The sequence below is a fragment of the Poecilia latipinna genome, unplaced genomic scaffold (assembly GCF_001443285.1).
Source record: "Poecilia latipinna isolate Pla-1442-1.1 unplaced genomic scaffold, P_latipinna-1.0 Scaffold3084, whole genome shotgun sequence".
In the NCBI taxonomy this organism is placed as follows: Eukaryota; Metazoa; Chordata; class Actinopteri; order Cyprinodontiformes; family Poeciliidae; genus Poecilia; species Poecilia latipinna.
In genome coordinates this window covers 20,746-33,716 of record NW_015115700.1, presented here as the reverse complement: position 1 = coordinate 33,716, position 12,971 = coordinate 20,746, and the positions used below count along the sequence as shown (strand labels likewise).

The window sequence follows — 12,971 nt, the reverse complement described above, 5'->3', positions numbered from 1 at the left end:
AAGTTTAGTGGAAGGAAGAACTGTAAAATATCTATATCATATCATATGTAAAATTAAAACATTTTTCTCCTAAATTAAATTTCCAGTTAGGCTGCAATCCATAATAATTGCAATAAACAAAAACACTTGAAATAAATCACTACATTTAATATTTTATGCTACATGAATTTCCGCTGTGCTTGTTTAACGATTTGCACTTTTAAAAACGGATAGAAACATTACTGGGTGGAAACCAATTTATTCACCAGTATCAAAGACTATGTGATTTTCTGTCTTGGTTTTTTATTTTATTTTATTTTATCATATTTTTTACAGTGGTTCTTGATAAAAAGTGGAAAACAGAGTTCAAAGATTTACAGATAAGAAGTCCAAGAGCTTAAAACAGAAACCCAAATAAATAAAGCACAGCTATGGGAAAGAGCTGCTAAATATACTATGAAACGTCAGTTCATATGTGATATCTCGGTTTGAGACAGCAGAAGTATGTGATTTTCCTTGTCCTAAAAAAAGATTAATAAAAAAACTATTTACATGATAATATCTGCATTTACACACCATGTTAGACTACACATCTGTAAAAGACTACAATGTACATTTGGGTGCCTCAGAAGCCTGAAATGATCTCAAACGTCAGCTTGCTGCTACATTAAACCACTTCCAGAGGGACATTTGAAGGTCAAAGGTTAGGTGCTTCCATAATGGCAGAGCTGATGGAAAGTTTTAATGCCACCTCAGCTGAGCAGCTAGTAAATGTTGCATGAGTGATTGTCGGAGCATCTCTGGCTTCTGAAAGGCCGATGTGGAAGGCACAGTCAGCACTGAACGCTGTCAGTAGGTTTGAGCACGTTTTGCATTAGAGAAGAGCGTCTGCAGGAGACGGAGAGTGTTTCTGGACTCCAGTGTCCGACTGTTAGTGGCTTGTCCTCTTCACATTAGGGCTTGATTTTCCACAGCTGGAGGAAAAGAAAAAACAAATTCATTCAAGAAAAAAATATTGTAACAAAAGCAGCTCTTATATTTGCATATACAGAACTCTGATAAAAAACACTTTGTTAAAAATGCAAGTCATTTTTTGTAATTTATCATTCCAAGAAGATATTGAGGATTTTTCATTCCTTATTGTAACTCGACTTACTCTGATATTGAAGCCCAGCAGGTCACTGACGACTGCAGAAACAGCAGACAATATGACAACCTTTGTGATGTTGTAGATCAGAGGGTTCATGGTCAGACCCAGCAGCCTGAAGGGGGTGTCCAGCTCCTAAGGAAGGAATGAAGAATTGCAAGAACTTATTCAGCAATCTATGGCAATTAGATGATTTCATTTAGATATATTAAATTAAAGAGGACTGAAAACAAATGTACAACACACTTAAGATTTTATATATATATATATATATATATATATATATATATATATATATATATATATATATATATATATATATATATATATATATATGTATATATATATATATATATGGAAAACTGAACACCGTAAATCCTTGTCCATCCACTTCACCATTTCATCTGCAACAGTACATTTTTCTATCACAGAGAAATCCTGGTTAAAGACATTCAGATTTTTGGTTGAAAAATGATAAAGTGTGCAAAAGTTAACAGGTATGAACTTTAATCTAGGCAGGAGCTTTTGATCAAGCAAGGGCACAAAGCAAACTTTAGCTACTGTAAATGAAAATTCAGTTCTTACCTTCATCAGCTTTGTGGCCAGTTTTAAGACGTTGTTCACTATGTTGAGCTGTTCTTTCTTATTAGGCTTCTTCTCCATCTTCAAATACAAGTTAATCTGCAACCAAGAAAAAAAAGTATCATTTATCATGTGATCCTACATATGATTTAGCTGGTGGTATAAAGGATTCTGCAGCCAGAGGGCGCCACCTGCTCAGTGAGCAGCACTGAGGAGTTGCTGTATTTGGAGTTGGTCTCTGAGCCCAGCGTGGCGAGCCGCAGCAGGAAGGGGATGAGCGAGAAGCACCACACCACCAGCTCCCAATTGATTAAAGACTCCAGGAATGTTTTGTGGCTGTTTAGAAGCTGAAGAGGAGAAGAGATAATGTTGGGATTTCCAATAAAACGTCTGAGCTCGTTTGTTTAACATAAATCAGACAATTTGCAAAGACATCAGAACAAAATCAATGTTATCCAAACACGCCGGGACTGCTCCGGTCTCTCACACTGACCTGAGCACAAATGATGAATGAAATGGAAAGTGCTAAGAGGAAGATTGTGGAGACAATGACATCTACAGAGCGCTGCGGTCCTCGTCTCTGCAACGAACAAGCGGGTCAGAGACAGCTTGTTTACGGACTGCAGGGCAATGTTTTAGCTGGGCGATAAAGGAGGACACTTACCCTGAGGAAAGAGCGCAGCGCCAGCCACATCTTGATGTTTTGCACTTTCTTCAGCCTGAAGTGAGGGATCTCAGACTTCTTGGCCTTTCGAGCTGAGGTGAGATGGCTGAAGTACTTGGCAAACAAGAGTCTCTGTTGGGGAAATGTTGAGATACAGCATAAAAAGTCGTTAATAATCACAAATGATGATATAGATGTAAAAAATTGGCTAAATATTTAATTCAAGATTTACAATTATTTCTCATTTGTGAAAGTTATAACTATTTGAATCGACCGTATTTTGCCAAAGTACCAAGTTTACTATCTACGCAACAAAAAGAAATTCATCTACAGATAAAATAAATCTTATTGACTGACTGCGTAGGACTTCGAAAGGCCTTTATTTGGACATTTTCAGCCGTTTCACTCACAATCAACAAATACAAATAAATGAGAGAAAGCTTAACACTTAACAACTGTATCCAAAATTATTTAAAATTCCCTTAATCAAAAAATGCATTGGGTTTTTTCTAAAGCTGCTGTCCAGTTTTCAGAAAGATCACTCAAGCTCACCTTAATTACAGTTTGCCACCGACAGAACATATGATGATCAGTTTTTAAAATAGAAAATTCTTTATTGTTCCTTATTTGGGGGAAAAGATATATTAAATAAATTAGAGTATGACTTCCGAAAATGCCCGTTTGTCAGATTAAAAGTGTCTTTTAAAGAAAACAACATTTAAGCAAGTCATAAATGTCCTTTTTGCTAAGCCCACATTTCTTTATTAAAACTTTTTTGCTAGTTTGATGGAACATTTTAATCTTAACTGTTATGTCTTCCTTTATTGTCAGCATAAAATCATAACATTTAACAGAAATAAAGCCTCTAACACAGTAGTGAGTGGATAATTTATCCATACAACGTGCTTCTCTTAGTTAACTGTTATTGAAATAGACATTTTCCCTAATATTCTGATTTATGGAATGGATCTATAGGTTATCTACGAAATGGCTGAAGAAATATTTCTCACTCTTGGTTGTATTTTACCAGCGCATTCAGTGTATGCATCATTAAATAAAAACGAGTAAACCAGCCAGTGAAGCATGATGCTGCTGCATGTTGGCATGCCAACAGTGGAAAGCAACAGGCTGCAAGACAAAAAAAAATAATTGTTTGTTTTTATTCATTTACAGTTCATCTTGACAAGGACTTCCTGGCAAAAGAAATATTGCCCCTCAATCAGACGTTACTGGTTTAAAACAAATAAATGAAATGAAGTGTTATTAACTGATGATTTTTATACAATAGCAATAAGAAAAGGCTTTTGTAAGGAGGAGTAATTTGTCTTTGTGACATAATATCATTGTTGCGCAGATCTGCTCATTAGNTCAGATGTGGGTGCATGAGTGGACATTTGTGTGTGTGCACACACACACACACACTAGTATGCCACTCTGCAGCACTTCTCAGCAGGTGAAAGAAATCTGGCCCAATCAGCAGCACCCTCAACTCAGGTATATAAGGAATCCACTAACCACTTTACTGGTTTTGCAACAGAGCTGAGGAAGGCAAACACAGCCTCCAAAGCAGCATTTCATGGAAAAGGACTTATAAGGACTACCGGTAAGCCACTAACTGGGCTTAATTGAATGTAATTTGACTGTAGTTTTGCATTTGAGAAATGAAATGAAGAATTTATTGAAGTAACAGTTTGCATTGCTAGTTTTATAGTTTGGTTCCACTAAATGTATGTTAAACTCACTGCAACTAATATTTAATGGAAAAACCTCATGTCCTAAGGAAAAGAAAAAAATGTAATTCTAAAATGTGTGGATTTGTTTGATTCAAATTCAACCAGACATGAAATTTAATAATTTAATACTGTGAATTTATGGTTAAAATTGTAAGAGAAATGTATGTTTAAGGTTAAAAATGGAATTAGTCATTAAGATAAATTATTAACTTTGACCCAAATGTCTAAAAATGTATGTTAAAATATTTTGTATGTGTTTTGTAGGTTTTTCACCTGTTCTGTTCATTGGTTCTCACTCATTGGTGAAAATAAAAAAGATTGAGTGAATTCCTGAAGTCTTCAAGTCCTCCTTTTCAAGTGTAGGAAGCCATGAAATTATAGGACACTTGACAATCATAATGTCCCTTTGAGAAACAGTTTGTAAGGTCATGTACATTTCTGCAAACGGATTGAATTGATCACTCACCTGTTTGTAGGTTCTCTCAGCCACACACATCATGAAAAAGAAAAGCCCTATGAGACAGACTCTGAGAACTGTTGTGATGAAGAAAAAGGCGTAAGCTCGGTCATCCCACATGCCCAATGCGATTTCGACTAGTTGCTTTAGGGAGAGTGAGCTGAGGCCGGACATGTCCAAACGCTGAGCCAGGCGGAAGGCGAAGGGCAGCAGCGCCAGAGTGGCCGTCATGAGACCACCGAGCACAAGGTAACCCATTCCCTGCTCCACCATCTTTACCTGGTGACAAGTCACACAACAAATACAGAATATTTGTTTTTCATAAATATTTTAGAAATGATTTGATAAACAAAAGAGTTTGTAAAGTTTTAATAATGAGCGCAAGGACTTTGAATGTGGAGTAACATAAGGTTTAGTGCTGGGACCTGAAATACTTAATTTATATATTTATGACAGTTGTAAAATGTCTTGTACATTTATTTAGTTTGTAAATAACAAAAAAAAAAAAAATAAAAACTGTAAAAATACAGCAAAAATATATGTTGAACTCGAGAAGTTATTTTTAAGTTAGATTTTAAATAATTTTAAGACTTTTGGTGGCCCAAAAAATGTCACTGATACTTTCTGTAAAATAGTGTGTAGAGATATAATAATGTTACAGATTTAAATGGAAATCTCAAATCATGAACATAAAATATCTAAAAGCAAGGGAATTTTGAATAAAATTAGATCGTTTTGAATTCCCCAGCACTTCATATATTGTTTTGTTCAACACTACTACTAGCTGTGTACAAAGGTTGAAAGAGAAAATGTTAAGTCAATTTGTAGAATTTTTCAACATCTAGTGAGGACAGGCGAGGGGTGGTCTACATTAAAGGAGATGTAGAAAAATAATTAAGATAAAAAATGTCTTATTCAATTCAGGGAATCCTTTGAAGAATAAAAAAATACATTATAATGTCTGAATAATACTTGGTAAAAATGATTATATATATTTATAAATGGCAAGATGGCTTTGTGTATTTATTCGAGAGTGTTGTAATAAGAGAACAACAGATTATAACAATTTCTTCTTCGTCTTGCTATAAATAAAAGTGAATCATTCACTTTTATTTAGAGTCATTTCAATTTAGCATGACTTTAAATTTTTGACTTAACTATTGCTGTATTCTTCTCACTTTTGTTAAACTTACAAATCATCAGTTGGTTTGACTTTAAATTATTACCTTCAAAAGACATAAAGACAGGAACATTTACCCGTGTGAGAATGATCCCGCTGATCTCCAGCACCGACATGTCTGCTTTCTTGCACTCGCCCTGCTCCCATATTATGGCGCTAACACGGTCTTTGGATGGGTGGCACGCCTGAAGCCAGTTTAGCTGGCTCTGATGAACATTGCCAAGAGATGAAAAGTGTGGAAACCCATTGATTAAAGTTGCAATAAGATTTAATAAACAATAAGTATACAGTATGTTGTAACAAAATGGAATAAACAGCAAGACAGGTAAGAGTAGCTGTAACATGAGATAAAGATTGATAAATATTGTAAGGCAGATTTATATTTACACTGGTCAATCCTTGCTGTAAACCTTCATCCTCACTGCTTGGTGTTGTGCTTTGTGGAAGGTTCATCCCAGCCTTGAACCTCCCGTTCCCCTCAGAGTCGCTGCTCCCCGTGGAGGCGGAGTCAGGGCCTTGCAGAAACTCCTCCCACATCGTGTCGTCAGTGTCAGAAGCGGGACGAGAGCCCAGCCTGAGTCGATTGATCTCACGAGGCTTTATTTCGGTGGGTCCCCCACACTCCTCCTGATCCCAGACAAAACAGTGCAATTTGCTGGATTTATAAACAAAAGTGCAATATTTAATAAAATATGTGACAACAGAGTGTGAGAAATTTAAATAACTCATTACGCTTCCTTGAACAGGATAGGATGGGTCAATGGGCTACACAAAACATGCTTGCTACATTTTTCAACAAAATCATTCTTAGATAAATAGATTTTAGTCTGGTCAGTTCTGCCCCCAACTCAACGTTTACACTGCAAACAGATGTGCAATTATACAACGTACATCTTTGAAAAGCAGATAAAGATTCTGCTGCACAATCAACAAGAACGCAGCAGGTCATTTCATTATGGTAAGTCAAGCCTGCAGAGCCTCTAGAGGCCCCTGGCTTCCTTTTGTTGTGCAGGTTCAGATGTGAGAATACCTTCCTGGTTGGCTGCTTGGAGGCTGCGGGGGAGCAGCGTCCCTATTGGACCAGCAGTGGGATTGCAAGCCAATCAGTCACTGATGAGGCCCACCTGCACCATATAAAAGGCTCCTGAAACATTCTGCCATTGGGGCAGCTTGTAGGAAGAGGTTTTGTTCAGCTTTCCCCCCACCTTTGGTGCTTGTAACTGCTTTGGGCAGTTTTGAAATATTTTGTTTCTGCTTCTTCAGTTAAGCAGTTTGTCTCTGCTCTAGATTGTTTGGACAAGCTAGAAGCTCATATTTGGGAGGCTTGGTGCTCCCTTTGTGTGTGTGTGTGTTTTTTTTTTTGTTTTGTTTTTCCTATTGGGTTATTTGAGTTTACTTGTTTGGACCTTTTTGAATTTAATTTGCACTTAATATTCTTCAGTTTGTTAGTCTTCATTTTTTGGATTAATTGGGTTAAATTGTGTTTTGGTTTAGTGAAACCTTCTTTATGTAATAAATCATTTCACATTCCACTTGTTTTCTCTGGACACATTTTTATCCCTGAACCCTAATCCTTGGGGGCGTAACAGTCAACAACAAAATACCTGCAAGTTAAGCAACCATTGTTCAGCGCATACAGCAGTAAAACTCCTTGTCCAAAAGTGCTGAAGCTCTGCTTGGGTTGCTAGGTAACGAGGGTTGGACTTGGCTAGAGTTGCTAGACGGTACAGTGCTTACAGAATGTGACTGAAGTAGATTTTTTTTTAAATCGGCTTACTTTCCAGATACCAAAAAAACACATTAACATTGATAAAAAAACAACAAAAAAAAAACAAAACCTTTTTCTTTTTTTTAATGCATTTGGCCTATTTTTAGACGTAGTTGAGACTCAAACAGAAATGTATATAAAGAAGCAAAATGTGAATTTTGCATAATGGATCCCTTTTACGTTTCCATTTAAATTAATTCAATGAGTTTTACCTGAGGTGCTGCTGTGAGCTTGGGGCTGAACTTTATGTTCCTCTTCCTAACAGGAGACACTGACGGAGATGATGACTTTGGGTGTGCCTTGCGATGATGTAACGATCGAATTACTTCCACTGGTTGCTCGCTTTCCCCTTCGTCACTGGAGAGCTCATCGGATGCTCCAAATCCTGAATGACTTTTGCACTGAAAGAGAACATAAATACAGGTATTAAGGATTTATGTGCTTGTGTTTGATGTAATGTTAATGTTTTCATAAAAGGACATTGTGTCATAATGGTTACAAATGCAACTTTAGCGGATGTACACAAGAAGGGTATTGCAGCTCTATTTACTTCATTTCCACTGACATAATTGTTCTCTGTATAATTTTATCATAAAATTAAAGGGTGATATTTTATCTGCAATAGGGTGTAGATTTTTAGTAGCATTTTGATAGCTCCACTATACAGGCCAAATTTAAGGCAAGTATAAGAACCTTTCCACAGAAAGCCTTTTGAAGAGGTTTCAAATTGCCCATGATGCTCAGAATAGGGCTTTTACTCTTCCATTTACCACTGTTCACCCTGACTCTGAAAATACTGACAGAGATGAGCGACTGTACCTGGCTCTCCACGGTCTTGTATAATCGCTGGCTATCTTCAAACTGCCAGGGCCTCTGCTGCTCCGCGTTCTCGCTGTCAGTCTTTTCTTCTGATTTTTTCAACCCTTTGCCCTTCCTTGGCCTGAAGGAGACAGAATTTAATAATGACTCTTGGAAGAAAAAGGAGGGATATTAAAGATGTCTTAAACCGTTAAACACAACAAAGAAAACAACAATGTATATATTTCTCTTTTGTATCTAAAACAAGTATGTGAGCAGTTAGCAAAATGAACAATGAAATTTAAATATTGTGTAGCACATTTGGGGGAAATGACAAAAAGCCTCTGGCTTTGTGTACTTTATGTGAGAGTTTAAATATGAGCCAAGTGCTGAGAGTCTGTTGGGATATAAAAAGCAAAGATAAACCACCTCCTCCTGCGTGCAGGGCTGGTGCTGCTGCTAGCAGCTGGACTGCCTGAGGGCCACCGGCTGGACTCCGTTGAAACAATCTGGCAGTGAATGGTGCCCAGCAGCAGCATGAGACACATGGGCTCAAACACCTCGCTGGCACTGGCCCTGGGGACTTCCAGGTACAGCAGCACCGCTGCCACTGAGGGGAGCAAAACGTTTGGCAACAACAAACAAAGCGCTCTCTTAGGGGAGGCATTATAACAGAATTCATGTGTGCTAATGAGCTCTCGTCTGTGCCGCTCAGCTGTGGAGGGAAACCGGGCACAGCAGTGCATAAATGAATTTAAACAAACAGGAATCCAGTAAGTGAAGGCTTGATTAAAATGTAGTGTCACTGCAAAATGAATAGAAATTTCAACAGAATGGAGCCACCTAAACACATTTTCATTTTCACATCAATCCCAACATAATTCGTTCCAAAAAAAGTTTAAATGGCACATTAAAATTACACATGGCAGGACTACCTGCCATGTGTAGGTAGTCCTACTACCTACACATGCCCCTGGATCATGAGCCCCTGGATCATCATGCTTGGATGATCCAGGGGCTCATCCAAGCATGAGCCCCTGGATCCAGGGGCTCATGCTTAATAGAATTACAGTGACGTGTATAGGGCTGAAACAATTAATCGGATTAATCGATTACTGGAATGATCAACTAATTTAATAATTAACTGGAGTATGCAACCTCATACATTTTGTATGTCAATGTATCCTGATAACTGTCCTGCTGTTTTGATAATATTTTGTTGAAATAAATGTATATCTGGGGAAAAAAAATCTGTTAACCTTTTGCTAGCCAATCATTAATCAGTAAATTAAAAAAAAGTCAAGCAGGAAAAGCTGTGCTTTTCACATGCCGATGTTTGAAATATATATATTTTTAAAACTGCAGGTAGAATCTTTTCTATAAATGATCAAGTGTACACTAAAACAATGTTGACCAACACTGCTCCACATTTTTTGTATAAAAAGGCTTAAGTGGTTAAAAATGTGCCAATTTTTAAATCTGATGAATCAGTTAATCATCGGCATAATCAACTGTTAAAATAATTAATTGCAGCCAGACCTATGCATTGAGATCTGACTCATGAGGAAGTTGAATGCGTTCACCATGGGCTTACCTTGCAGAAAATATAACACGAGGATGCATGAGGAGATGGACCTGGAGGTCACCTGGATCCACCACTGGAAGAAGAAAGGGAACAGCAGAACTCTGACCAGACCTTTTCGAGTCAGCGCCGTCCATTGACTCTCCGGTTTGGCTTTACTGAAAGTTGATCCTGTGGCGACAAAATAACCAGCAACACTATTAAAAGTATATGCTATTCACATCAGGTAGTTAATGTCATTTAGAATCACATGTGACTTTACATAAAATGTTAAGTAATGATTCCTCTCACCTCTTACTAAGTCAACATCAATGAGGTCAGGTTTGATGTAACCTGTTTTCTTTGGTTTTCTCTCCAAACCCTTCATTAAACAGAAGCAGGGTAATTATTTTAGAGGAAACGAGACATAAAAACACCTACAACTTTGGAAGAAAAAAAACATCTTACGCCTAAATCTGCTTTCTCCAGGGATTTTTCCCAGACTTGCTGGTCATAGGCCCCGATCTGTTACCAGAAACAGCACTGTGTTTATTATTTTGTTTTCAGCACACCACCACATAAGACTTGTTTATTCAATTTATACTGACACATGTTAAAGAAAAGCAAAAAGTCTGATCAGTTAAAGCAAACAATCTCTTGCTTACTAAGAGTGTTGTTGGGATTGGAACATCTTTAAAATGTATAAATCTCTTGGTCTGGTTTTAAATAATATACATGGACATTTGAAGGTATGAGTTAAACTCCAACAGATTAAAAGTTCAAGTCTGGCAGCAGGAAACGCCCTTCTGTGTTCTTGTTTGTTTCTACAACATGTTAAAACAAGCCATACTTAAGCAGAAGTTAATTTATTCTCTTTCCAGACTTTCATAAATTCAAAAGGAGCTGCCTGCCTCTGCTTTATCCATACAGACATTGCAACTTTCTACGCATGTTTGCGGTTTTTATACATGATTGACAGGTGGCAATGTAAAATAGAATACATCACAACTAGCTGTATCATAAACGCTAACTTTCCTGTAAAATTTAAAAACAAACTGCTAGCTATAAATTTGAAAACCTAATCAACTATTGATAGTAATAGATTTTATTTCAATACATAAACCCAAGTAAAAATGAAATATCAGACCCAGAAAACCTGATTAAATACAAAATGCATTTCTCAAATGTGGATTAAATTTAATACAAAAAACAAATTCCAACTAGTGACAAAACATGGAACTGACTGAATCTTCCCAGAAATGGCCAGCCAATCAAAAATAAGTCCAAGAGCCCATTCACAAATTACCCAAGAGGTCACCGCAAAACAGAACATCATTTAAATCACTACAGAACTCGCTTGTCTCAGTTAAGTTCAGTGTTTATAATTGAGGGGTAAAAACATAGACGGGGTAAAATGGAATCTGTGAGACAAATGCACAGCAAAAATGAAAAAATGGTGATGAAAAAGAGCAGAGGACCCTGTCTGACATTAGCTAAAAACATTATTATTGCCAAGACATTTGGGAAAATATGGGAAAACATACAAGACAAAAGTAGCACTTTACAGGTGGTGTAAAACAAATGCAACTGTTCCAAAAAATGTAGCAGTTTACAAACATTTTGTTAATAGAATTGAAGCTGCTTCACTGCTTTTACTGAGCAAATCCTAAAGAAAAAAGTCCATTCAACAGTCTGTAATCTTGGGATCAAGCACTTGATTTAAAGCAAACCAGCTTGTCCCCAAAAAGAAGATAAAAAAAAATAAAAATAAAGATAAAGGTTTGGAGTGGCCTAGACAAAGTTCAGACTTGACGGTGTGGCACAATTGGTTATTAGATTAGGAAGTAATTAATTTTTCTCATAAGGCCAGATTGGTTTGGTTAGCTTTTCCCCTTTATATATGCAACTATCATTTGAAAACTACTTTTAAACAAGTTATCTTTGTCTGATGATTAAATATATTTAACGATATGAAACATGTAAGGGTGATGCTTTTTATTACTTTGTCAAAAGCAGGAAAACAAACAACTTCTGGATTTATATACAAACACAATAACTAACGAAACGTTATTTTCAGGTAAAAAAAAATACTATCCATCCCAGTATAAAATCTTAAAATTGTTTAAAGACAGATGATGTTCTTACCTTCTCTTGATACCAGGCTATTCTGGCCATTGTCATCAAAGACTGGAACCAGAGATCATGTCATTTTACTGGACCGCGGAGAAGAGACTGGGCAGAGGTTCAGATTAGATTTAAACAAAGTCAAACAGGCTGACAAACTGCAGAACTACAAAAGAGAGTGAAAGAGAATCGCTTTGTTAAAAAGCTCGTATATGTTTCATTCATTCAATAAGCAGTAGAAAAAAAAATAAATGAAACTTACCTAAAACTAAAGTTGGTTGATGAACAAACTGGAAAGAAATCTTCAGAAACCATAACAAACGGATTTTAGGATCGTTCCAGCGTTTTGTTGTCAGACTTTGCCGCCCATACTGTGTGATTTACTTCAGCTGAAACATTTCAATACTAGTAACAACTAATTAATGTTCACTTTAAATCCTCACATTGTTTAAAAGCATTTTCCTCGAGATTATTTCAACTATTCTGCACTTCCAGCTAATTCTTCCTCTTCCCTTTTCCGGGGTTTATTGTGTTGATGCTTGAATAGTTATTTTTCCCTCAGCATTGTCTGTCAGGAGGAACCTGAACTCCTGTTTGGTATTTTAAAATCTGAACACAGATTTGTAAATCAAAAAGAAAACCCAAAAAACACCAACAGTTCTTCGTTTTAAAAAGAACGCGAAATTTTCAAGTAAGCATGAAAGTATTGATTTTGAGTTTTCCAAACTGATCATTGTAAACTGCTGCCTGAGAAGACAAACACGGGATAAAAGTGACGAAGCGGCGCTCAACATTTCAGCCAATTAGAGCGTGACAAAAAAAAGTGTTTGCGTTATTCAGTGATCCTTTTGGTAAGACCAAACCGCCCCCCCCCCCCCCCGACCCCCACCAAAAAAAAAAAAAAAAAAAAAACCCCCACTTTAAAAAAAGGGATTTTAAAATTTTCTTTTCTTAAAAAATTTTAAAAAAAAATATTTA

The 12,971-nt window shown here is 36.7% G+C and overlaps 1 protein-coding gene across 3 annotated transcripts; it reads right to left on the bottom strand.

Moving 5' to 3' along the window:
* Positions 1 to 221: 221 nt before the first annotated feature.
* On the bottom strand, positions 222 to 12,527 carry phtf1 (putative homeodomain transcription factor 1). 3 transcript variants are annotated; one of them, XM_015022724.1, is made up of 17 exons: positions 12,256 to 12,527; positions 12,015 to 12,159; positions 10,338 to 10,394; positions 10,182 to 10,251; positions 9,903 to 10,061; positions 8,738 to 8,918; positions 8,330 to 8,450; positions 7,723 to 7,911; positions 6,130 to 6,369; positions 5,820 to 5,948; positions 4,572 to 4,841; positions 2,373 to 2,504; positions 2,202 to 2,288; positions 1,900 to 2,055; positions 1,712 to 1,807; positions 1,136 to 1,261; positions 222 to 953 (listed from the first exon to the last, which is right to left on the bottom strand). In XM_015022724.1, the coding sequence occupies exons 2-17, from the start codon at positions 12,048 to 12,050 to the stop codon at positions 933 to 935; spliced, it is 2,070 nt and encodes a 689-aa protein (XP_014878210.1). In that variant the 5' UTR covers positions 12,051 to 12,159; positions 12,256 to 12,527; the 3' UTR covers positions 222 to 932. The 3 variants fall into 3 exon arrangements, with proteins under 3 accessions (XP_014878210.1, XP_014878208.1, XP_014878211.1); XM_015022722.1 differs by having other exon boundaries at positions 12,015 to 12,101; XM_015022725.1 differs by having other exon boundaries at positions 12,015 to 12,056.
* Positions 12,528 to 12,971: the final 444 nt, after the last annotated feature.